Here is a 25,953-nt window from a genome sequence, read left to right as displayed (position 1 = left end):
AAATTCGGTGCAATTTGGTTAATATAGAAAGATTTTTTGCACTTGCGTAAATAAATTGTTGAGTCCTTTTTAGTGCTGAAAAGAGCTTTAGCAGATTATGTAAATAACAAAGATCTCGGCCCTTTGCCCATCCCTTTTGGCCCAGTCTTGTATAGTAAGTATATGTGAGTTGACTAAACATCAAAACTTTTTTTTGGACTAAATGATTATGAAGATACGTCATTTACATGGCTCATGTTGGTGTTACTTATGTATCAAATTATAAATTTGTTATCTATAATTAAACGGTTATGCTACATAATCTCCCTGATAGAAGAAATATAACAAAGAAATTTGTTTGTATGTATCAACATTTTAACATAGTTGATGCATGATCATAATGAGTATTTGTACGTGTATAGCCGTATAAGGTGTTAGTATTCACTCACATTATTCAGGAACATGCAAATGATTTTCAAAATGATTGTTTAGCTGGAAGATCAACTTCTATAATACGTTCAATAAGTAAATGACAATAGAGTTTTGAGAAAATGTTGGAAGAGAAAGAAAAAAAAGATGATGCAGGCGAAGAATATGAACGTGTGTAACACACATGACAAACTAGTTATTATTTTAGCTCTTTATTTTATTGCAGATTGCAGTTTAATATAATAACTATTTTTGAGGCAGAAGACTGAGAATATGTTTGAGAATACTATTTACTTATAGAATGGAAAACTGTGTGTTGCTTTGTAAAAGGTCAATAGCCTTATATATACTATAGAGCAAAAGTGATGAATGAATGAGTGATTGATCATATTTCAAAACTTTTATGTGTTATATATTCCTGATAAGTTTGTATTTAAGCATCATAAAAGAATCAAAAAAATCGTGCAGGCCTGTATTGTTCTTCAAATTCTACCAAGAAACATAGTATTTTTTTTTGTAAAGGAAACCTATTAATAACTGCAAATTGGTATTATGATATGTAATTCCTATGTTGACATTTGGCAATGAAACTTTTCAAAAACCCTCCATTGATCTATAAAAACCCTGAGACTTTCTCCATTTTCTTCATCCTTAAACTCAGCTTAATACTCAACAAAGAAGAGAGACAACAATGGCACTCAAGAACTTGTTTGCCCTTGTTGTTCTTCTTAGCGTTGTTGGAGCTTCAGTTGCGAAGCCATATGGGAACCCGCTTGGGAACCCACGTTTGAAGGGTGATCTTGACCTAGACTACTACCGCTTCAGGTGTCCACAAATGGAATCCATTGTCCACCGTGTCACATTTCAGTACGTCTCTCGCAGGCCAACTCTTGCTGCTGCGCTTCTGAGAATGCATTTTCACGACTGCTTTGTCAGAGTAAGTTAATAGTTTTGCTTGAATTTTTATGTTTTAGTAATAAGTCATGAGTGGAGAGGCTCATGCATGTCCCTTATATAGTAATTGTCCCTTCATAATTATATTTTTCTGTGGGTGTAATTTCTCTTAATTAAATTAGGGATGTGATGGTTCCGTTCTTCTGAAATCACCAAACAGATGCGGAAAGAGACGCTCCCCCCAACTTGTCATTAAGAGGTTACGAAGTGGTCGATGCTGTCAAGTCAGCACTCGAGAGGAAGTGTCCTGGTGTTGTTTCTTGCGCTGATGTTCTTGCCTTGGTCGCTAGAGACGCTGTTGCAGTGGTAACATTTTGCACTCTCAGTGGTTTTCTCATGACAAACCATGCAATAATATTTATTGTACGTACTAAACTTGTTTTGCACATGGATTAATTATTTTTTTCTTAGATAAGAGGACCATGGTGGCCTGTTCCACTGGGGCGTAGAGACGGACGCATCTCGAGACTTTCCGAGGCTAACTTACCATCTCCTTTTGCCGACGTAAAGACACTGAAGAAGAACTTCCTTGTCAAGGGTCTTAACAGTAAAGACCTAGTTGTCCTCTCAGGTATTTCCATAGAAAACTATATTAATATTAATTACCAACAAAGAGTTTGTCTGAAAAACAGAGTTGGTCTAGTAGCTGATACTCTTAGATTATTTAGTAGGTGTATAAGGGATTATAAGTTCAAGTTCTCGTTGGGAGGGGTCTTGATATCAATCTGACTAACGTGATTTATTAAATAGGGGCTCACACCATTGGTGTATCATCTTGCGGTCTCATCAGCAGCCGTATCCATAACTTTACGGGTAGAGGCGACTTTGACCCAGCGATGGACCCTAGCTACGTTAGGGCATTGAAGAAAAGGTGCAAGCCAACTGATGTAAGGACCCCAGTGGATATGGACCCAGGTAGTGCCAGGAAGTTTGACTCTCACTACTTCAACATTGTGGCTCAGAAGAAGGGTTTGTTCATATCTGATTCAGCACTTCTCAATGACTTTGTCACCAAGCGCTACATTCAGACGCAGGTTGTGACTCGTGGGGCTTCCTTCGAAAGAGATTTCTCTGACTCAATGGTTAAACTTGGTTTCATCCAAATTCTTACCGGGAGGAAGGGAGAGATTAGGAGGAGATGCGCTTTCGTTAACTAACTTTGGACTTGATGATCGAAGTTCTAAAACGTTTTTTTTTGCTTATTATGGTCTTTTAATTCCTTCATCAATCTTTTTTTTCCATGGAAGTTCTTTACCTTTGAATTTCGAAATGTGTAATAATGTATTTCTTCCTTTGACGAATGTTATCTACTAGATAACAGTCATTTTTTTGAATAAAATGTTTTTCTCTCTAGCTAATGTTTATCTTTGAGTTTCATATTAATAAGTAACTAGGTGTTTTCATGCAACATGTGCAGTGATAATTTTTTCAAAGTTTAATTATATTTAAAAATGAAAATTTATTAATATTATATATTTTATTATTTTAACTAATAATAAATATATATCATTTAGTTAAGCATAAAATTAAGAGAAAATATTTTTTTTTATTTAAATTATATTTAGAATATATATGTATATATTTAAAATTAGAATCTTAGATAAATTTTTATCTATTTCTTTTGGTTAGATGTATTAAATCAACTTGTACAAAATTACTAAACATCATATAAAAATTGTATAGTTATCAAAAATTAAAACTAAACAATATTTATAAAATGTATACATATCTAAAAGAAACTAATGTATTACAATTAAAAATTATGATTTTTTTCTAAAATGCAATTTTTTTTTAAAAAAATTAGATAATAAAATTGTATAATTATAAAAGTAAAATTAAATAATATTTTGAAATTAAAAATATCATATTTGAATATATTTATTTTAGTGATGATTGTGAGTTATTACCTTACTCAGAAAAATTACCAAGAATATAAGTCAACATTAAATGTAATATGAATTATTGCCATATTCTAAAAAGTTTCTAAAAATATATATCAGCATTAAATAAAATTATATATGTCATATTTAACCATATGACATGTCATCAATGTTAATAGATATGTCACATTTTTTTGTAAAAAACGATCGTAAAAAAGACATGTGGCAAATTAATAATGTCTAGGGGATATAAACAAAAGCTATCCAAGAATGAATAATTAAAATATATTTTCATTAGAAACTGAATTTGAATAAATTCAGAGCTCGCAAAGTTGAAAAGGCTATAAAAAATGTCAGAGTATGTGGAACCTACGTTAACGTTCTTATATTATTCAGAAACTCAACCCAAAATTACTAAATTTTATAGTAACTGGAACTCATATAGGTTAAGAGCATCTTTATCGGTGAAATTCGGAAAAGTTTCTAAGCTAAAGAACTTATTTTATTTTAGTTTTGTTAATTGAGATTCAGTAAAAAGATGTCTTTTAAATAAGAGATTTTTCTTTCTTTTTTCTCTTGGGTCCCTACGTTTCGTGGTCCTGTCCCTCTAAGAAACTTCTCAATCCCACCAATATTTATGCTCCCAGAATTTAAGACTGCACTTTTTTGTCAGACAACTAACAACATAAAAGACTATAAAGCCAAAAAAAAGAAACAGAATCAGTTCTAAAGCATGTTCCCGCGGGAGATATAGCATATGATATGTCTGTCAAAACTGGTGGTGACTGATTTGTTCATTCCAAAATAAACTGAACATGTTTTAGTTTGAACCACGATTTTTAACTTCTTTTATAACATCCTTTTTCCCACGAAATATTAGCTAAATTAGAATGTATGATTATCAAAGAGATTTCAAAATGATTTATCTGGCTGAGTATTTGGTTTTCTCATTTATTTCAAAGATTTATATTTTACGTATATTTTTATTCAAAACAAGAACGTAAAATTCAAATATATCCTCTAGGGTTATTTTCGCAAGGTTCAAGATATTTTTTCAAAAATGTTTTGGGAGTTCCAAATTTTTTAAGTATGGATAGATTTTTACAAATTAAAGGTTGAAGTGGTAACTAAATGAGGATGAGGAGGAATAAAGATTATGCAAGCGACGAACCAGAACGTGTGTAACACACATGACAAACTAATTATTATTATATTTATTTTCTTACAAATTGCATTTACTATAATAATTATTTTGAGGTTAACAACAGAGCATTGGTTTGAGTATATACTATTTTACTTGGAATGAAAAAGAGTTTGCTTTCTAAAAAGTCCATAGACTTTCCATATAGCAAAAGAGACGGCAACAAAGTCAATGATCATTTCAAAATTTTCAGTTTAACATATTCTTGAAAGTTGAATATTCAAGCATGACACAAGAATCAAATCAGGATGATCGTGGAGGCCTGCAATGTTCTTCAAACTCTATCAAGAAACAGATTAATATTTGCAAATGGGTATTATCTAATTCCTGTGTTGACATTTAGCAACGGAACGTGTCAAAAAACCCCTCCAGTGATCTATAAAAGGCCTGAGACTTTCTCATTTTATCTTCATCCCTAAACTTGGCTTATACTCAAACAAAGAAGAGAAACAACAATGGCGCTCAAGAACTTACTTGTCCTTGTGGTTCTTCTTGGCGTCGTTGGAGTTTCCGTTGCACATCCATATGGGAACCCACTTAAGAAACAAAATGGACACAGGAACCCACGGGCCACGGGTGATCTTGACCTTGACTACTACCGCTCCAAGTGTCCACAATTGGAAACCATTGTCCGTCGTGTCACATTTCAATACGTCTCTCGCAGGCCAACTCTTGCCGCTGCGCTTCTAAGGATGCATTTTCACGACTGCTTTGTCAGAGTAAGTTAATATTTTTTGCTTGAATATATATTTTAGTAATGCATGAGGACTCATGAGTGGAGATGCTCATGTCCTTTATATAGTAATGTTTCCTCCTTCGTAATTCATATAATTCATGTACATTAGGGATGTGATGGTTCCATTCTTCTGAAATCTCCACTCAAAGATGCAGAAAGAGATGCTTTCCCTAACTTGTCAGTGAGAGCTACGAAGTGATCGATGCTGCCAAGTCAGCTCTCGAGAGGACTTGGGGTTGTCGTGGTCTTGTCTCTTGCGCTGATATTATTGCCTTGGTCGCTAGAGACGCTGTTTCAGTGGTAACATTTTGCATTCGAATGATTTTATCATTCCAAAACCAACAACATTAGCTCATTGATTGGTTTCTCTTTCTCTTTTTAGATCGGAGGACCATGGTGGCCTGTTCCATTGGGGAGGAGAGACGGACGCATCTCGAAGAGCTCCGAGGTTAATTTACCATCTCCATTCTCGGACGTAAAGACACTGAAGAAGAACTTCCTTGACAAGGGTCTTAACACTAAAGACCTAGTCGTCCTCTCAGGTATTTATTCAAAACATCTTTAAAACACCCCTAAAATAGTATTAGAACATCTTTTGTTCTAAAAATATTACACAAGGAACAAAATATATTACACAACACCAGTTAAAAAAAAAAATTTTTTTTTTTTATTTTACTACCGGGTTTAGGTTTAATGATCAGAGCTTAGTATTTATGAAGTAGAGATAGGATCAGAATTTAAGAGTTAGCATAAAATGCTATTTTGAGAATTATTATTATTATTCAGTGTACTTTAAAATAAACTTTAAAAATGTTTTTGGAGATTTTCCCTCTTAGAATTTAATTTAAATATCAAGCTGATTATCATGATTTATTGAACAGGAGCTCACACCATTGGTGTATCTTCTTGCGGTCTCATCAACAACCGTATCCATAACTTCACGGGCAGAGGCGACTTTGACCCAGCGATGACCCTAGCTACGTTAGGGCAATTGAAGAAAAGGTGCAAGCCAACTGATGTCAAGACCCCTGTGGATATGGACCCAGGCAGTGCCAAGAAATTTGACTCTCACTACTTCAACATTGTGGCTCAGAAGAAGGGTTTGTTCACATCTGATGCAACACTTCTCGATGACCTTGACACCAACCTCTACATTCAGGCGCAGGTCTTGACTGGTGGGGCTTCCTTCAACAGAGATTTCTCTGAATCAATGGTCAAACTTGGTTTCGTCGAGATCCTTACCGGGAAGCAAGGTGAGGTCAGGAGGAGATGCGCTTTGTTAACTAACTTTGGACTGAAGATTGAAGTTCTAAAACGTTTTCTGCTTATTATGTTTCTTTTATTCATGTCCTTTTTTCCACGGAAGTTCTTTGTGTTTGAATTTCAAAAATGTGTAATAATGTATTTCTTCCTTTCTCGAATGTTATCTGCTGAGTATTGTTTGAATTGAATGAAAATGTTTGTTTGTCGTTAAAGTTTGCTTCTCTTTGAGTTTCATATTAATAAGTAATAAAACCAGCTATCCAAAAGTGGATAACTACAATATATTTTTTAGAAACTGAATCAAAACAGAGCCAAACGTGTATTTCAAACAATGTCAAAAACCACACAAACTTGGTCTCAACCTTTTATTATATGGTTGAAGAAATGAAGATATAATACTAAGAAAAATCCTTTGTAAAATGGATTTTATCATGACGCCTTGACCAATTTAAATGGAGGGAAAATGTTGGTTTTCAGATTCTGGTTGACTTGGTTCCCACGGCTAAGCTGTCTCTTGGCTCTATTGCATCTGTTAACAATTTGACAGCTTGCACTGTTGAGAGGATCAAAGCTTCTATGTCTTATGAGAGACTGCTTGATAAAAACACCCATTAGGTAGTCTCAGTAAAATATTTTGGCGTTAATTGTCTCGTTGTTACGCCTGCAACATACTGCTTCTAAACTTTGTTTTTGTGTTGTAGTTAGATGGAACCAAACATACAATTAGAAGATAGCAGAAGTTGCTAGTATGAATTTGATTCCAACCAAGGAAACACGTAATATTAACTGTTGCTGATAGAACAAAAGCTTGAACAAAACTTCAACACATTAATACAAGGTGATAAAAAAAGAGATAAAATGTCACACTCAAGCAAGCTTTCTCCTGGCCAAAACAGGGGGGGGGGGGGGGGATCTTTTGGTCGAATGAGAAACATGACCACGAAGAAGTGCCACAATCCCAAAACCTATGCAAGCCAAATACATCATAACAATTTTTTTAGATACCCTCCCTGAACCTATCATATCTCCAAGAGCAGCAGCCTAAAGAAGATTTACAAGGGAAAAATAAGTGAGAAAGATACAACAAAACGATGCACATATTCAAGCAGAAACCTCTAAACAAAAATTCAAGCAATCTCAGAGTCAAGAAAGAACAGTTTACCATGGAAGTGACGAGTCCTATGAAGAAGTGCGGCTTCTCCGTGAAGAGTAATCGTTAAACTCAGAGCTATACCAGTTTTTTCAGGTCGGTGAGGAACTTGAGGTAGGTTCCAGGAAAAAAACTTGGCCATCAATAAGCGGCAAGAACACAGCTAAAATTGCAAAGAAGAGAAATAGAGACATATCTATCAGCTTCACTAAAGTTCCCACCCATCTTTTCAAATCTTTTTGACTCGTTAACAGCGAAAACCAAAGAACAAGAAGAAAGACGACAACCAAGAGAGTCATTGACATTCACGCCAGATTATTTTATTCCTTGTTTCTAATGAACTGAACCAAAAAGAAAGACTGAAACTGTAAAAGTAATCCTCCATCTAAGTAAAACCTCGTTAGTATTGTTGTTTGACAGCTTCTGTTAAAGATGGGTTAGCTAGAATGTTTTTATTTTCTGCATCTTTTTGCCATTTTTAGAATGAACAGTTTGAATCTGATTTCAATAAAGGAAACATTTCATTGTTGCTGAGAGAACAACAAAGAGTTCCAAGAGGAAAACGTTCATATGGGAAAAGTCAATAACACTCTTAACCAAAGTTATCCAACAAAGAAACAAAAGAAAAAGGATTAGTTTGAACCAACCATCACAAACGAGAACCACCTCCTAGGCCAGCTTCCTCCTGGGCTTGTCAACAGATCCGGTGGCGCTCTTGGAGGTTGAACGAGAGACTAAACCACGAAGAGTAGCCAGTATCCCAACACCCATGAAAGCACATACATCATCAGCAACTTCTCAGAAGCCTCCCCGAACCTATCATCTCTCCCAGTACTGCAGCCTAAAATATCACACAGATATATAATCAGAAGAAGACACAAACCATAGGTCACAAGAAACACAGACCAGAGATCTAAATGTAGACTATAGCAGGGAAAAAAAAACTATTTAGTTCAAGATTGATTCTAGATTCACCATTCACGCATAAGTTCAAAACTTTTAGCATGACTTAACTAAATAAACACAAAAATGTATCTAGTGAGCAGCAAGCACTACACTAATCCATACAGATCTCACTAGTAGAGAACTAAACTCCTTTAGTCAATGCATTGAAAGAAGCAAGTTCTGAACTTTACACGCTCGCTTAGCTTGCAGATCATCAAGACTAAAAACGAAAAGGGTTTTAAATCACTGTACCATGGAAGTAACGACGGAAGCTCCGTAGAGCAAGCACGTGGTGCCGAACCACGACTTTCCGGCGAGAATCGCGTAGACGTTGGCGATCGAGAGCGGCCAGAGGAGGATGAGCTCGTGCCAGATGAGTCCGACGAGGAAATGCGGCTCCTCCGCGAGCAAGTAGTCTCCGAAGTCGGCGATGTAGTTGCGGTTCAGATCGGTGAGAACCTTCGGGTAGATTTCTTTGGGGAGCACCGTTTGTGCGTCGAAGAGCGGAGGGATAAACACCATTAGAGCGAAGTATAAGAAGAGGATCGCATCGATCAGCTTCCCGAAAGCTCCATCTTCTTCTTCTTCTTCGATTTGAAAGTTTTTTTTTCTTCTGGTTTGAATCTGAGACTGAGAGTTCTACTAATAAGAGTCGTTGACTTGAGTTATGTATATAAACAAGTGGGTTTACTTAACCGAACTAACAAATCGGAGATTTAATTTCGGTTCGGTTATTTACTTCCGGTTTAGTCAAGTGTTTGCAATAAGAAGTGGGTTTATAATCTTCTGAGTATTATAATCTTCTGAGTATTCTGTTTCACTTGCAAGGTTCAATCTGAGACTCTTATTTCAGGAAATATAGAAACTTAGCATTATTACAAATTGTAACGAATTTTTTTATCTAACCCCAGCCCAAAGTATGTTAATAGTCATGTAACATGCATTCTTGAACTCTCTCTGTTTAAAGGAATCTCCCCATGCTGTAAATGTAAACTCTCCCTGCTCCACTTGGTTCTCTTCTTTCTCACTGTATCTCCCTTGATCTCCGTCATTTGGCTTGCCTTTCCCTCGTTTTGCAATATGAAAAAAAAACATATTATACATACTGTTGAAAACTTTACTTAAATCAATACACTTTGCATACTCTTGAAAACTTTGAAAACTAAATAATAAAAATATATTAAGCATATATACACTTATAATAGACCATAAAGAATTCTGTGGACTGGATGCAAAAGTTTGGTTTGCTTCTACATATTGAAAATTGTTACCCACACTTTTATTCAAGATGGAAGTTTGTCAAAGTGCTAAATTTACAATACAGAAAACATGTTAAACTTTTGTATACAACCTCTAACCGACCATAGAAATTCTACGGACCGGGTGCAAAATTTGGTTTGTTTTCAACATATTGAAATTTATCACATAGATTTTTTTCCCAAATCAAAAGCTAGTGTAGGTGTTTAATTTACAATATGAATAACATGTTAAACTATGCACCACCAACAGACCACAGAATTCTTTATAGACATGATTGTGCAAAATATAAATATAAATATATATATATATATATATATATATAAAAATTAAAAATAAAAATTAAAACCGAAACAAGAAACAGGAAAATAAAGTTTTCTTAGCAAAAAGAGGGAAAAAAAACTGACCGGATGCGACGTTGATCTTTGACACAGAATCAATCTTATGGATAAGGCTCGGAGAGGAAGGGATGCTCTCAGTAAAACATCCCACAGAGCTTTGCTCGAGAAGGTGCTCATAAACCTCGCCATGGTCGAGATGACTCCCCTCGTCCCCACTCTGGTAATACCTTCTGTCACAGATAGAAAATTCTCCAGAAGAACACAGTAAATACTAAGAAGTAAGTGATGCAACAGATAAGTTTCCCGTAACAAAATATTCATTTTCAGAAGAAAAAAAAACAACTTTTGCTCGAGAAGAAAGAACAATTATTGTAAGGAAACTAAAGAGGAGGAAATTTTGTGATGTTTAAGTGAAGTGAGAGTGAGTATTTATAGGAAAATTGTTGATTCAAAAGAAAAAAAAAATTGATAACAAAAGTAATAACCGTGAAACGGTCAGATTTTTCGGAACTTGGTAATAATCTATCATGCGTGTGATACTGTGACTGTTGAGTGACAACTTATTTTTCTCTGAGTGATAATTTTATTTTTTTCTTTAAGTGTTGACTTAAAGAAAAAAAAATTGATAACAAAAGTAATAAGTTTTCTTACCGTGTAACGGTCAGATTTTTTTCGGAACTTGGTAATATACTAATAATCTATCATGCGTGTGATACTGTGACTGTTGAGTGACAACTTTCTTTTTCTCTGAGTGATAATTTTCTTTTTTTTTGTCAAATAAGAAAAGAAGAAAAATTGATCACAACGGTAAAAAAAAATTACCACTTCAACAGTCATATATACTTACCTTTAGTCTCTTAACAATGTTGTGTATTGCTCCAATTTATTTTGGGATTCTGATGAACTTTTGAAGGGATGTAGATTGTTGTTGAGAAATGTCATCTAAATGTGTCTGTTCCATTTTTACTGGAAATCCAGATGGTGTTTAATGCTTTTAGCCTTTGAATGTTAAAAACAGAAGAGAATAACAGAAAGGAAATAAAACTGTGAGCTATATTCTACATGATTCAGTAATGGTTGACATTGTTGATTCAGTTCTTGTACAAGAGCTTCTAATGGAATGATTTTTCTGTATAAATCAGTGAAAAAAATGTCTATAAACCTTTACAAAATGGAAACCCGGTAGTCTCATATTCTAATTAAAGGTTCATTAATGATATAAGAAATCTGGATTCAAATCAAAGAAAATACAATTTATCAGTTATGTAAATTATTGGGAAAAAAATTATAAGATAATTTTAACTTTACAAATAAAATCATCATGGATCTTTATAAGACAGTGGAGTATAATGTAATGCATAACACTATCGGTCGTGAAATCAGCATATAGATATATCAGAAATATTGCTAAAAAAGTGTTACAAAAAAAAAAAATATTGCTAAAAAAAGATATATCAGAAACATTTTTTTGGTATTTATCAATAATTTATAAAAAAAAATCAGTGGATTACACCAAAAAAAATAAAATAAATCAGTGTTAAAAACATTATAATATAAAAAGGGTAATTAACTCGAAGAGACTATTGGGTCAGGAATTGGGCCTAATAAGATTTATTTTATGTCGAGTTGTATGATGAGTTTCAAGTTTGTTACTTCTCTTGTAATGTCTATTGGGCCTGAAAGAAACAGTTGAAAAGAAAAAAACCGAACATTTATTTCCAAAATAGTACTCCGTATTTATGAAACAAGAGTTGGGTTGAAGACATAACCGGTCTGTCTCTAGCACTTTTGGCTCCGAGAGAGAGAGAGAGAGAGAGTAGCTTAGCTCAACAATGTCTAAAACCAAGTACGATCGTCAACTCAGGTAATACACACACACCCTTCCCCTTCTCTCTTTGTATAATTATATATCGCTCTTCGTAAAAAGTAATATCGGGCTGTGGAATGGAACATCGATTGCAGGATATGGGGAGAGGTAGGGCAAGCTGCTTTGGAAGAAGCGAGCATCTGTTTGCTCAATTGCGGACCTACTGGATCCGAGGCCTTGAAGAATCTCGTCCTCGGTGGAGTTGGGAGCATCACCATCGTTGATGGATCCAAAGTCCAGCTTGGTGACCTTGGAAACAACTTCATGGGTATATTCATTCACTCCTGCAACACTGTTGTGTTTTTTATTAATTAGCTTCTAATGGAATTGATTATGGATTCTTTTGGGGGATGTGAAGTGGATGAGAGGAGTGTTGGTCAGTCAAAAGCCAAGTCTACTTGTGCGTTTCTCCAAGAGCTTAATGATTCTGTTAATGCCAAGTTTATTGAGGAGAGTCCTGACACGCTGATTATGACAAACCCGTCTTTCTTCTCTCAGTTCACTCTCGTTATAGCCACTCAGGTAAAGTTGGGTGCTTTTTGCTTTTTAAGTCCTTTCACAAGGCAGAGCCTTTGCTAATTGATAGTTGTAAAGTCGGGTGCTTTTTTGCTTTATTGGTCCTTGTTTTGTGTTGCGTGTAGCTGGTGGAAGATTCAATGGTGAAACTTGATAGAATCTGTCGAGAAGCAGACGTGAAGGTGGTTTTTGTTCGCTCTTACGGTCTTGCTGGGCTTGTTCGTGTGTCAGTAAAGGTAACACCTTTCTTGGTCCGTGGTTGTGGAGATTGATTGGCCAATTTAGAAATATGCTAAGCTGTATTATTTCTTTTGGTTTTCTTGTTTTGTCAGGAGCACACTATAATTGACTCAAAGCCTGATCATTTTCTTGATGACCTTCGCTTGAATAATCCATGGCCTGAACTCAAGAGGTGCATTACTTTCATATCCTCGCTAGTTATGTTGTTTTGGTACCCTTTAACATTCTCAATTATTCACTGAACTGTGCAGTTTTGTGGAGAACATTGATCTAAATGTATCAGATCATGTAGCGCATAAGTACATACCTTACGTTGTCATTCTTGTGAAGATGGCTGATGAATGGACTAAATCCCACAATGGTAATCTTCCCTCCACGAGGGAAGAGAAAAAAGAGTTTAAGGTGTATTTTTTTTTTTTCTGTTAATCAGCAAATGATTTAGCTAAGCTTGCTTCCTTGTTCTAATTTATTTTTATCCTTGACATCTTAGGATTTTGTCAAGTCCAAGATGGTATCTATTGATGAGGATAACTACAAGGAAGCCATTGAAGCTGCTTTCAAAGTTTTTGCTCCTCGTGGAATCAGTGAGTTAACTATCTCGTGTGGTGTGGTAACTCCGTCATGATTAGTTGATTACTAAACCTGGTCTCTGTTCCAGGCTCAGAGATTCAACAAATTTGCAATGATAGTTGTGCTGAACCGAGTTCAAGCTCCTCAGATTTTTGGGTGATGGTTGCGGCTCTGAAGGTTTGAAGCTATAGAATATTACTCTTGCTAAATTCATATTTTCATTTTTATTTGTTCATAATACTCTCATCCATATCAACCTTGTAGGAGTTTGTATCAAACGAAGGTGAGGGAGAGGCACCCCTTGAAGGCTCCATACCGGATATGACATCTTCAACAGAGTTAGTGAAACTACCTCGGTGGCATCTAATTTCATTTCCAATCTATTTACCAGATTGTTGACGTAGCTGTATTGTTTCTTTTTTTTTGCAAGACACTATATCAATTTGCAGAAAATCTATCTAGCGAAAGCCGACGCTGATGTTCTTGTCATGGAGAAACGAGTTAAAAACATTTTGAAGAGAATCGGTCGAGATCCGAGCAGCATCTCAAAACCAACAATCAAGAGCTTCTGTAAGAATGCAAGAAAACTTAAAGTGAGAATACTTAACTCTCAATGGTTTTACCTATATACTTGTTTACTTTTGCTTTTGAAGCAGTATCAGCAACATATGTTTTGTCTAGAATATAATCTTCAGTCTCTGGTTTGCAGGTATGCAGATATCGTATGGTAGAAGACGAGTTCAGCAATCCTTCTGTAACCGAAATTCAAAAGTGTTTAGCGGACGAAGATTACAGGTACAATAGTTTTAGTCCAAACCTTTTATGAAGTTGCATGTGGAAACCAGTCGTTAGCTCTTGTGCTGATATTGTTTGTTGTCGCAGTGGTGCAATGGGATTTTATGTTCTTCTTAGAGCTGTGGACAGATTTACTGCCAACTACAACAAGTTTCCTGGCCAGTTTGATGGGTAAGAAACTCGTTGTTGCAATAAGCTTCTGAACATATGGGTCCTTGTTTGGCTATTAATATTGCAAAATCTATTGTTGGTAGTGGAATGGATGAGGACATTTCTCGGTTAAAAACCACGGCATTGAGTCTTCTTGCCGACTTGGGGTGTAACGGCTCAGTGCTGCCCGATGACCTTATCAATGAGATGTGTCGCTTTGGTGCCTCGGAGCTTCATGTGGTTGCTGCCTTTGTTGGTGGAATCGCATCTCAAGAAGTCATCAAGGTTCATACTTCCTTCTTATTGCTCTGAACTTAAACCATTTCAATTGACTAGCTTTAAAAGATGATTGAACTTGTTGCTCTGTGTGTGTGTCTCTCTCTGTCTATGTGTTGCAGCTTGTCACAAAACAGTTTGTGCCGATGTTGGGGACTTACATCTTCAACGGCATTGATCACAAGTCTCAGTTGTTGACACTGTAGAAGATCTCTCCTTGGACATTGGTGGCTTGAAACAGAGAGAATAGCGTTATATTATGTTTTTTTTTCTTCACTGAGTTTTAAAAGAATCTTTTCGCGGGTGTACCTGTTCAAGGATATGATTTTAACCGGCACAAGATTATGCCCTGAGTGTTTAGCTTTTATATCAATGGTCACATGAATCGTATTGATGGTCCATGTTATAACCGCATCAACCAAGTATGTGATTGTTGAAAACTTGAGTTTATTACTTATCTTTTGCATCAGTGTGATCTTATCCATGAATTAGTATGTTTTATAAGCTCATGCTTGACACATGCAGTGATGGCAATTATCAGTAAAACATGATTCTCATCTTTTTCCCTGAAGCTCTAATGTGATGCTGTTCCATTGAGTTTAGTATTTCTTCCGTTGGAAACTTCATCAGACTGCTTGCTCTTAGCCTCTTACTCTCTTCAATTTGTATTTAGTGTTACAAAACTCTTTATCTTAAGGTGCTTTGCTATATGGTGATTTTGAAAGCAAATACTTGATTTGGTAAAGTTACCTCATGGCATCCACAAAATCTCTTTTAGTCTGAAAATTAAACATGTTTTTACCACATAATTATTAAACCAACAATAGTTCATAAGAAATTGCTAAATTAAATAAAATAGGATCAGGTAATAAAATGTCAACAAAATTGACTGCTGTCCAAAATTTGACACTGCTGTCCACTATCTGCCTACACACAAAGACAGACAAAACTAAAACAGCTTGTGTAGTCCTTTGGATATTGGACCATTTCATTAACATTATCAACACTTTGGTTTTTATTACTTTATTTTTTTTTCTTACAAGGAGGCAAAACAGAGAGAAGCTTTAACGGAGCGAAATAGATCAAATCCCGGCTACCTGCATTTTGATTCTTTTCTTCTTCTGGGGTCTCTGTAATTATCTCAATCCCTGAATCCTCTGTTCTACTGGAGAAGAAATAAACCAAAAAAAAAGGCTGAAACTTTACTCAAAAACAAAACAAATGGCGAACAGAGGAAGAAACAGATCGGAGAAAGTCAAGAGAATCTTCCACCAGTTCGACAAGAACCGCGACGGCGGGCTCGACCGGGAAGAGATGGCGTCCCTCGTCGTTGCCGTGAACCCCAGGGTCAAATTCAGCGACGAGCAGATCAACGCGATCCTCGACGAAGTCTTCAGAACCTACGCAGAGTTCATCGATCCAAACAAGGGTCTGACCCACGAAGGTCTCCTCCGTACTTACGACGACGGCGCAGGAGACGTCGACAGAGACTTCGAAGCCTTAGGGCTCGAGCTAAATGAGGAGGTTACAAAACTCTCCGAGGAGGAGGCTTCGTCGTCTTCTATTACAGAGGAGAGAGATGTGGAGAAGCAGAGGAAACAGAGGACGGAGGCTTGGGCGGTTTCTCCCAATCACGGGATCGTGTTCGACGACACGTGGAAGCTGGTGGACGATTTGGAGATTTTAGTGAAGAGATTGAAGTCGAAACAGGAGAAAGACGGGAGCTTTAACAACAACAATGCTGCTGATGCGTTTTCAGACGGAGGTTGGTCTAAAGAGTTAGGTCCGTCTTCCTCCGAAGTCTCGGACAAGAGAGTCTACTACGAAGAGTCGAGTCACGACTACTCGGTCTTTGTCAAGGAGCTGGGAGCGTTGAGAAGCAGAGCAGATGGAGCTAGATCGAGAGAGGAAGCCTTCGATGGACACATGGCGATCGGTAAAGTGTTGTACAAGCACCAGTTATTCAAAGAAGCGCTCGTTAGCTTCAAGAGAGCTTGCGAGCTCCAGCCTACTGACGTGAGACCTCATTTCAAATCAGGGAACTGTCTCTACGTTTTGGGGAGATGCAGAGAAGCTAAAGACGAGTTCTTGTTGGCCTTGGAAGCTGCTGAGTCCGGTGGAGTGAACCAATGGTCTTACCTGCTTCCTCAGATATACGTCAACCTCGGTATCTCCCTGGAAGGTGAAGGTATGGTTTTGAGCGCGTGTGAGTATTATAGAGAAGCTGCGATTCTGTGTCCAACGCATTATAGAGCGTTGAAGCTACTAGGTAGTGCGTTGCTCGGTGTGGGAGAGTGTAGAGCGGCGGTTAAGGCCTTGGAGGAAGCTATATTCTTGAAACCGGATTACGCTGATGCTCATTGTGATCTAGCTTCTTCCTTGCATTCTCTTGGGGAAGACGAGAGGGGTATTGAGGTTTTCCAGAGGGCTATAGACTTGAAACCTGGCCATGTTGATGCTTTGTATAATCTAGGTGGGCTTTACATGGATTTAGGTAGGTTTCAGAGAGCTTCTGAGATGTACGCTAGGGTTTTAGCTCTGTGGCCTAACCATTGGCGTGCGCAATTAAACAAAGCTGTTTCTTTGCTCGGTGCTGGTGAGACTGAAGAAGCTAAAAAGGCGCTTAAGGAAGCTTTGAAGCTGACTAACCGTGTTGAGCTGCATGATGCGGTTTCTCATCTGAAACATTTGCAGAAGAAGGGTAAGAACAATGGAGGAGAAGGTGGTTTTATCGTCGTGGAAGCTTCTAAGTTCAAAACCGTGGGAGAGAAAACAACTCTGAGGCCTGATCTAGCCATAGCTCTTCGAATCAGAGCCTTTCAGAAGGTCACAAGGCTTGGCAAATGCGACGTGGAGGCTGTGAGAAAGGAGATGAGAGACAAGGATGTTCCTGTGTCCTATTCGGGAAGCGGAGGGCCGACCAAATCAGTACGGAAACCCAATGTAGAGGAGATCCTCAGGCGTCTCCTTACTTCCTTGAAGCCTGAGACTTTTCAAGGAGCTATAAAGGCCATAAACGAGAGGATCCTCTCGGTTCTTGATGACTCAGGGTCTGGAAGAGTCGACATGGGCATGTTCTACGCAGTGATTGCGCCTCTGTGCGGTGGACATTCAGGCAAACGCAAGAGAGTTGCCTTCGAGGCGCTTATGTGGAGACCAGTGAACGAAGGAAGCTCTCAGATTACAAAAGCGGATGCTGACAAGTACATCAAGCTCTTGAAAGCTATCTACATTCCATCGCAGGGGATGAGTGAGATGTTAGAAGTTCACGGTGAAGAAGAAGGAGAAGCTGGTTCCTCCGTGACAGTAACGTTTAGTCAGTTTCTAGACATGTTGGATGATCCTGATTGGGGGTTTGGCATCATGTCTACGGTTATTAAACTGGAGAGTAACGACAGAAACCGGCATGGGAACCAAGTGTGTTCGGTTTGTCGGTATCCGATTATTGGATCTCGGTTTAAGGAAGTGAAGGCTCGGTTTAGTTTGTGTAGCCAGTGTTATAGTGAAGGGAAGGTTCCTCCTTCGTTTAAACAGGAGGAATACAAGTTCAGAGAGTATGTGAGTGAAGCTGAAGCGATGAAAGCTAAGTGTGTTTGTTTCTCAGTGCAGTCTCATAAGAAACCTATTGCCACTTGAAAGAAACAATGAAACTAACTCATCAAGTTTTTTATTTGAATCTTTACTTCTAATCTGCAAGTTGTAACGTTTTTTATATTAACTTGTGTGCATAGTTTCAGTGAAATGTATTGTTGAGAGTGTAATGAACGATGTTCTTGCATATCAGATGAGAGGTGGTGAACCAATTAATTGGTTTGGTTTTATTATTTACTAGAAAACAGCCCCTGTGCATAAACGCCCAGGAATAGTAAATTTTTTATTTTTTATTTCTTATTTAATTTTTACTTTATTCAACTTTTTAATAAATATTAAAAAGTTAAATTTATGTGTAATAATGTAATTATTTTAGAAATAAATAATTATTTGTCTAACAGAATACTTATATAATATATGAATATTAAATAAATTGTGTGCATGAGAAATAAAAAAATATTAAATTATGATGTGGCATTTTAATATTAAATAATATATTTATCTTTAATTATTTTTTCATTTTCCGTTTTAGTTTTCTTATTTTTTTGGTTGATTCTTTCATTGCATTTAGATTTTCATCTGCCATTTGTTTTATATTTATAGCTACTTTATTTTTTCTTCTATGATTACCTTTTGAAGAATTTACCATTGCACTTCCTGAAGCCTCGTGATCACTTCCATAGAATTTATTGATAATTTCTTTTATAACATCCTTTATAATATTTTTTTGTCTGGCTTTAAAATTAAATACGAAAGTTTGTATATTAATCATTAATTAAAAGCATAAAGTTCTTTTCAATTGTATTGTACCTCTTCCATATTAATTGGATTGCGTGTAATTTAGATAACCATTTATCCAAGAGAAATTGCCAAAAATACCATTTTCATAGTACCACTTTTCATGTTTACACTAATCATTTTTACCACTACTTTTAACGAAGGGTTTAGATTTGAAGCTTTAGGATTTAGGGTTTAGATTTGATGTTTTAGGGTTTAAGGTATATAGGTTAGGATTTAGAATTGAGTATTTAGGGTTTAGAGTTGAGGATTTAGGGTTTATAGTTTATAGTTTAGGGTTTAGGATATTGAATTCAGGGTATATAGTTTAGGGTTTAGGGTTTAGAGTCGAAAATTTTGGGTTTAGAGTTCAGAATTGGAGGTTTAGGATTTAGAATTTGGGATTAGAATTTTGAAAAGCATATAAAAACAAAGATATAAGATCTTTACCATTTTAATAAATAAGGTATTTTTAAAAATGTGTTTTCAGTGATGGTAAAGATGAATAATGGTACCTTGAAAGTGGTATTTTTGAAAATTCCCCTTTATCCAACTAAGTTCACTTATAATTAAAGGATGAGACTTTCACACACTGAATTTGAAAACTTTACCAATATTCTTTTTCTGATATTGTTCCTGCATTTAGGAGTTTTTAAAATATAGTCTTAGTCTATACACTGTAACTTACAAATAACTATAAATAATAGACCTACCTGGAATTTAATCAAGTTAGTTGCTGATTTACGCAAAATTCTGTTCATGTATTTGTTGAATGTGGTTACAGATGATGTGTATGAATCACCTTTGACGATAATTTCAAAGTTATTTTAATAAGACTTAGTATTATTAATTTGTCAATTATTTAAGTAAAGCATACTTACATCTATTTAAGTTACCTTAAGATGCCAACAACGATTAGTAATTCCATTTATTTCTTGAACTTATTTTAATAATTTTCTTTTCAATTGTAAATTATTTCTCCTGTCACTAACTTTTGTGCACAGTAAATTTTGCATATAATTATTATTTAGAACTGTGAAAATCAAGTGATTGTATTAAAATAGTTAATAATTTAGCTACTTCAAACGAATATTTGCCAATGATGGAATCTAATATCTTTCTTATTTTGATAATGTTCTTATTTGTTTCATTAAATTGCTTTCTTCCTTCACCAGACAAGTATTATTGGAGGTGTCATGTTTAGACAACAAATTACAAAAATATATGTATATAGTTAGGTTTTAATTCAAACAGTATGATATATTAAAAGTTACCTTGTTTTGAAAGATTGAATAGTACTGAAAGGATTATATATCTTAGTTGCAGATGTATGTTTAAGTAAAAATATCTTATTAATCATGTTTTACTGTTTTTTTTTGTTTTCTTGTTTTACATTAATTACCTATCAAATGAAGTTTTATGTTTACATTACAATACCTGAATATGTTTCAGGATTGAAACTTGTTATTATTATAGTTTTACCTTCAGCTTCTTGTTTTTCATTTGTTTGTTACCATATTTCTCATATAGTAATGCAGATTTTGCTTCCTTCGTTGTATAGTTATTATTCGTTGTATAGTAATGCAAAGACAAGTGTGATAAATATAACAAATGAGAATCTATATTATTAGAGTTTACACATAGTATATGATTATTTTTTATTTCCCATTTAAGTAATCTTTAACTAACCATTCTAATTGGAGATCTAAGTTCATACTTTTTTATACATAACCCATATCTTTTGTAAATATTCTTCCTTCAACGATAACACCAATAATAGTTGAAAATAACATTATTTTAATTAGTAAACATCACCTACATTAGAAATCATGTGTGTTTCTTTATTTCCTAATACCATTAAAAACTAAATTTTGTCTGAAATTTTAATAAATTAATCATAATCACGGAACTTATATTTCTTGCAATTATTAATACACTCTCTTCTGATATTTGAGATATCATTTAATTTCCATTAAACTGGATAGCATATTGATGTTCTGAAAATTTATAGCATTCTCCAACCCTCCATACTTCATAATCATTGAAGATATATATTTTACCCTCTAAAATCTCCCGAGAAAATTGATGAATTTATCGCATTATAGATTGATCCCAAGCATTATGGTTAATTCCTATATTAAACAAATATGTATTTTATTATTTTACTATTTATATTTTCAGTGAAAATTTTGAAAATATTATCTTTTCATCCAGTAGTAAGAAATTAATACATAGTTTCATTACCATCTTTAGGATTTCTTAGTTGATAGTCGAATTACTTTTTCTATAATTCTTTGTTTTCCACGTTTCATCTTGATGTATTAAGAATCCATGTATGTAGGGAGGTTCTTTCTTTCTATATCCATGTATTTTGTTTTTGTTAGTTAGTTGTTTCTTTTCTCTATTTATAAGGGCAAAAAATCCTGAACAATTGTGTCTGTAGGTTTTGAAAAGTACTTTGTATTTTTAATTGTATCCCTTCACCTTTTAAAATTTATTCATTTTTAAAATACAATGAGAAAGTATCTAAGTATGAGGAAATATTGAATAACTTAATTAAATTGGACGTTATTGCTCAGTTCATAGTATTAATATATAACCTATTTGTCATTTCTTCATTGGATTGTGAATAGATTAGGGATGTGTCTATTTGTTTAAGGTTGCCTTTTCATTTAAAAGAATTGCAATGGTTCTTAATATTTTTATAAAGTTTTATTCTTAGTTAGTGATAAATTTTTATTCTTAATATTTTCATAAATTTTAAAATTGTGAGTTATCATTCTAAAAATGTGTCATTTCATTCAAAAAAGTAGAATTTAAGAATTTGTATCTTATTTAATCATGAAATTAGTTATCAGTGGTAATTTTGTTTAATTATTAATTGGTAAAGTGAATCAATACTTTGATAATTTTCACCATGAACTTTAAAGCAAAAAAGACCATCAAAATTTAGTATTGAATAACTTTAGTAAGCACCCATAGAACACATAGACAATAAATAATTAAAAAAAAAACTATTTCTCCTAAACTCTTTCTCATAAAATAATTTAAGTAAGCACCCATAACAGATTTCTCAGGCTCATGAATCTTGAATAATCTAATGTGAGCTTGCTTAAAAAAACTGTAAATAATCAACGCTTGATTAATCGATTTTTTTCAATAATTTCTGCAAGCCATACTTAAAACATTACAATCACTGCAGCGCATTGGAAGATTATTCTTTTTTTCAGTATCTCTTTATATATTTAACAAATATTAAAATTATTATACATTATTAAACTGAGTGTTTATAAATATGTCAAAATAAATCATAAAATATAGAAACACACAATCAATACATTTTTAGCTTTTATAAAAAAAATCTATGTAATGTTTCCTTATACCTTTCTTTGATTGTGTAAATCCATCAAATCTTCATTTTCTTGAATCTATTTAAAAATAATTATTACTAAATAATATAAATATTAAAATTTTCTGAAATTATCAGTTTCTTAAAGAAATTATTTGCACACAGTAAACAAATAACAAACTTAAACAAACACGACAATGTCGACTGATAAGTTTGTTTTCCAATTGGTTCAGCTCTTTCCATATCCATAGGTATATCATCACATTCTTTTTTTATCAACATATTAACACATTCTATATGAGCAATTTAATTATGATTATTATTTTAAAAATAATTACTTATTTAACTTAAAAGGAATTTAAATTATAGCAAATAAAGAAAATATTACTTGTATCATTTATTTTCAAAGGTAGTCCTATAATAAAATAAAATTATGTAGTTAAATCGTGTTTCAAAAATAAAACAAAAAAATATTTCATAGAAATATTGATCACCTTATTCATTATAAAAATTTGGAATCATTATTTTCGCATGTTCTTTTACTACCAACATAACTGGAATTTGACATATTATTATATTGATCCACTCCATTTGACAAAACTGTGTGATTTTGTTATTTGAATTCAAGTGTTTCAAACATTAAGATTGCAAAGAAAAAACTAAACTCTTTTTTTTGGTAAAACCATAACTTTTTGTTTGTTTTATTTTTGTTGTACTATTAAATACATATATAATCTTATTTATCAATCGTGTTTTACAAATAAACAAAAAATTATTTAAATCATAAAAATATTATTTTGTTCATTATAAAAATTTGGAAATATTTTCTCATGTTCACTACCGACAAATAACTGGAGCTTGACATATTATTTTATCAATCCACTGAATCATGTTTGACAAAATTGTTAGATTTAGCTTTTTGAACACTGGGCATTTTCTGTAATTTACGTGTTCCAAAACATTACGATTACAAAGGAAAAAAATTAAACCGAGTATTCCTCAAAGTGCATACACAATCTCATGCATCACTCTCGTAAACTTTTTGTTTGTTTGTTTTATTTTTGTTGTATTATTGAATACGTATATAATTTTATATTAATATTACATGTGATAACTGATAAGTGATAAGTCGAACTCCCCCAATACTTTTCAAAATTTGACCAACCAAGTTAGTTCGTCATTTTAGATTATTATAGTTAGCTTTTTTTTGCCCTATCTTCTGCAACGTGATCAGTCGTTCATCGTGCAACTCTCCAGAGTCGTTACAGTGTTCTCCTGATTTGAGAAATGGGTGATGTGATTAACTCTTCTCTCGCCTGTTTGAGGTATTATTAGGCAGCAGAACCCGTGGCCATTTAAGTCGCACGCGACGGCTCTCCAGCAGAACTGCTGTGGCTACGCTCCGTTACGCCACTGTTATGAGATTTGATTCTACGTCGTCTAGGGAAGAAAGAGAGGGAAACCTTCGGACCGATCCAAGTTCGTTCCTCGGGGTCGCATCTTTTTATTTTTTACCAAAACGTTGACTATTCTCCAGTATATCTTAAGTCTTACCGTTGTTGTTTCTGTGTTAGATTTTGGGGAGCCTAGAGGCAGAGACGCTGCAGGACTTCCAAATTGGTGGTGACCGCGAGCGTATGCCCCGAACCCATCGTCTGCGCTTATGGCGTCTGCCAAGGTTAGTTATAATCATAGGTTTTGCCTAAGTCATGTACATTTCGGCTACAACCGAGATGTATTGAAGGTTCGTATTGGTAACAATGATCAAGCTTCTAAGAAGTTCATAGAAACATACCTTGACAATCTATGGTAGTAGATAAACGGAAAGCATAATGCAAATGAAGTAAGAGATTAAATAGAAAGCAGAAATCAAGTATATAAACGCAGGAAAAGACGCAAACCAAGAGTCACAACGCTTCACCCACCGACACAACGCTTCGGTAGCGTCTTCTTTTGTTTTGTCAACAAATGGTCAACCTTTGGATTAAAAGGTGTGCTAAATCTCAACCCTTCTTGTTTTTTTTAAAGATAAAATAATAAGATTATGAAAAAACACATTTGTTGGTCTAAACGGTTGTGTTGTTTCAAAGGTAACGATTCCCTTGATGACGCAAATGATTTAAGGTAAAAGGAGTTTATATCCTTTAGATCATATAGACAGAAAGTTCTGACCCTTAGATTGATTTTTTTTTTCCTATAAAAAAAATGATGTCAGTAGATACAAAATTTTGGTTTGCTATTATATATAGATTTTGTTATTTGGTTGTGGTAAATTCTTTTTAACCGGTGTCGATTTGGTATACTCCGTGAAATGAAAAGGACCAATCCTCAGACTAGCTTAGTATAATTTTAATTAAACTAAGTTAAATTGATTAGTAGTTTTTTGTGAAGTATCATTAGGAATCCTAATCTACGATATAAAGATTGTATATATTAATATTAAATTATGCATATGTGGAGGTGGGTATGATTGGTGGTTTTAGTTGGGGAAATAGTAACACATTAAATGAGTATAGTAAGATCTAGACAATGTACTTACAAATGCATGTGAGCTAATTTATTTTCTCTAAAGATCTCCACCATTGACTCAGTCTTTCACTGCTTGTTCTTAAATTCAAATTTTCATGCCAGTATATAGTTATTATGGGGTGTAATTTCCATCACACGTGGTAAATGCAAGTGAACAAACCATTGTTTAATACTACTCTTTTTGTTCCGAAAAATCCATGTTTTAAATAAAAAATATTATTTCAAAAAGGTACATATTTAACATTTTCATGTATTATTTAATGGTAAATTATAAACTTCAAAAGCAGTTATATTTATTAAAATTCTATTGGTTGAAAGTTATGGGAATAATTAGCTACAAAATTAAAAAAACTAATGCATTGGTCATCACATTCAAATCCAAGAATTTTAATAGAATGCATTAGTTTTTGGATTTGAATGTGATCAAATTCTAATGTACTTCTTGGATTTGAAATTCTAATGTACTTTTTCTGAAAAGTATTTTCAGACTTGAATACATATTTGAAAATACTTTATTTTTTGAATTCTGAAGTTGTATGGAGCTTTTATGATGATTTAGTAAAAAAGAGATTTTATACGAGCTTTATATAGCATCGGAAAAAATATTTTTAAACATTAAAGAACTTTTAGTTAAGCACTGATAAAAATATTTTTTAATCCTATAAATTTCCGCTACATCATCGATGACCGTACACAGATCCATCCTGAAGAATAAAAAGTAGCAAAAGTTGGTATTTATTATCACCTTGTAAACCTTTTTTTGATCAACATCACCTTGTGAACCTAATTCCATTTTTCCCATGGCGAAAGCTTTAGCAAAAGTCAAATATTCAACTTTCAAGTGTCAAGTAGCACAACGTAGTTATTGGTAAAACTTGGTTTAATCATTAATGGTGGAATTGGTGGTTTACGGATGTGATGGTTTGAAATGTCAACGAGTTCTGGATAATTAAGGAAAATTGTATTTAGTGACCAAAACTAGTGATCGAAGGTAGTGAGAGTATGAACTTAACTGTAGAATTGTAGATCCATATTGACTTTGAAAAAAACAAAATTTTCATTAAATGTGTTCCCGCCAATGGCCCAACGGCCCCGAACGCGTAGAACGTAACATGCATGGAGATCCATATTAATGGCTTCTTCATCCCACTTGCTTAT

General features: G+C 34.3%; 3 protein-coding genes and 2 pseudogenes across 3 annotated transcripts; 4 read left to right on the top strand and 1 right to left on the bottom strand.

Moving 5' to 3' along the window:
* Positions 1 to 1,099: 1,099 nt before the first annotated feature.
* Positions 1,100 to 2,519, top strand: LOC108821516 (peroxidase 1-like; annotated as a pseudogene).
* Positions 2,520 to 4,854: 2,335 nt separating this feature from the next.
* Positions 4,855 to 7,057, top strand: LOC130498743 (peroxidase 1-like; annotated as a pseudogene).
* Positions 7,058 to 8,261: 1,204 nt separating this feature from the next.
* LOC108819541 (uncharacterized) lies at positions 8,262 to 10,324 on the bottom strand. Its single transcript, XM_018592597.2, is given in 5 exon segments — positions 8,262 to 8,368; positions 8,371 to 8,400; positions 8,403 to 8,433; positions 8,790 to 9,176; positions 10,202 to 10,324. Coding segments are annotated over 5 exon segments (678 nt in total).
* Positions 10,325 to 11,869: 1,545 nt separating this feature from the next.
* LOC108818917 (NEDD8-activating enzyme E1 regulatory subunit AXR1) lies at positions 11,870 to 15,018 on the top strand. The gene is made up of 14 exons (XM_018591872.2): positions 11,870 to 11,999; positions 12,098 to 12,270; positions 12,361 to 12,524; positions 12,644 to 12,754; positions 12,851 to 12,930; positions 13,010 to 13,160; positions 13,249 to 13,342; positions 13,417 to 13,505; positions 13,593 to 13,666; positions 13,759 to 13,921; positions 14,038 to 14,123; positions 14,211 to 14,294; positions 14,378 to 14,558; positions 14,672 to 15,018. The coding sequence occupies exons 1-14, from the start codon at positions 11,968 to 11,970 to the stop codon at positions 14,753 to 14,755; spliced, it is 1,566 nt and encodes a 521-aa protein (XP_018447374.1). The 5' UTR covers positions 11,870 to 11,967; the 3' UTR covers positions 14,756 to 15,018.
* A 525-nt stretch (positions 15,019 to 15,543) lies between these two features.
* LOC108819319 (uncharacterized TPR repeat-containing protein At1g05150) lies at positions 15,544 to 18,370 on the top strand. The gene has a single exon (XM_056992645.1). It carries the CDS (start codon positions 15,771 to 15,773, stop codon positions 18,183 to 18,185), a length of 2,415 nt encoding a protein of 804 aa, XP_056848625.1. The 5' UTR covers positions 15,544 to 15,770; the 3' UTR covers positions 18,186 to 18,370.
* The last annotated feature ends 7,583 nt before the right edge of the window (positions 18,371 to 25,953 follow it).

This window comes from Raphanus sativus, chromosome 8 (genome assembly GCF_000801105.2).
Source record: "Raphanus sativus cultivar WK10039 chromosome 8, ASM80110v3, whole genome shotgun sequence".
NCBI classification, from domain to species: Eukaryota; Viridiplantae; Streptophyta; class Magnoliopsida; order Brassicales; family Brassicaceae; genus Raphanus; species Raphanus sativus.
This window is presented reverse-complemented; position numbering and strand designations above follow the sequence as displayed.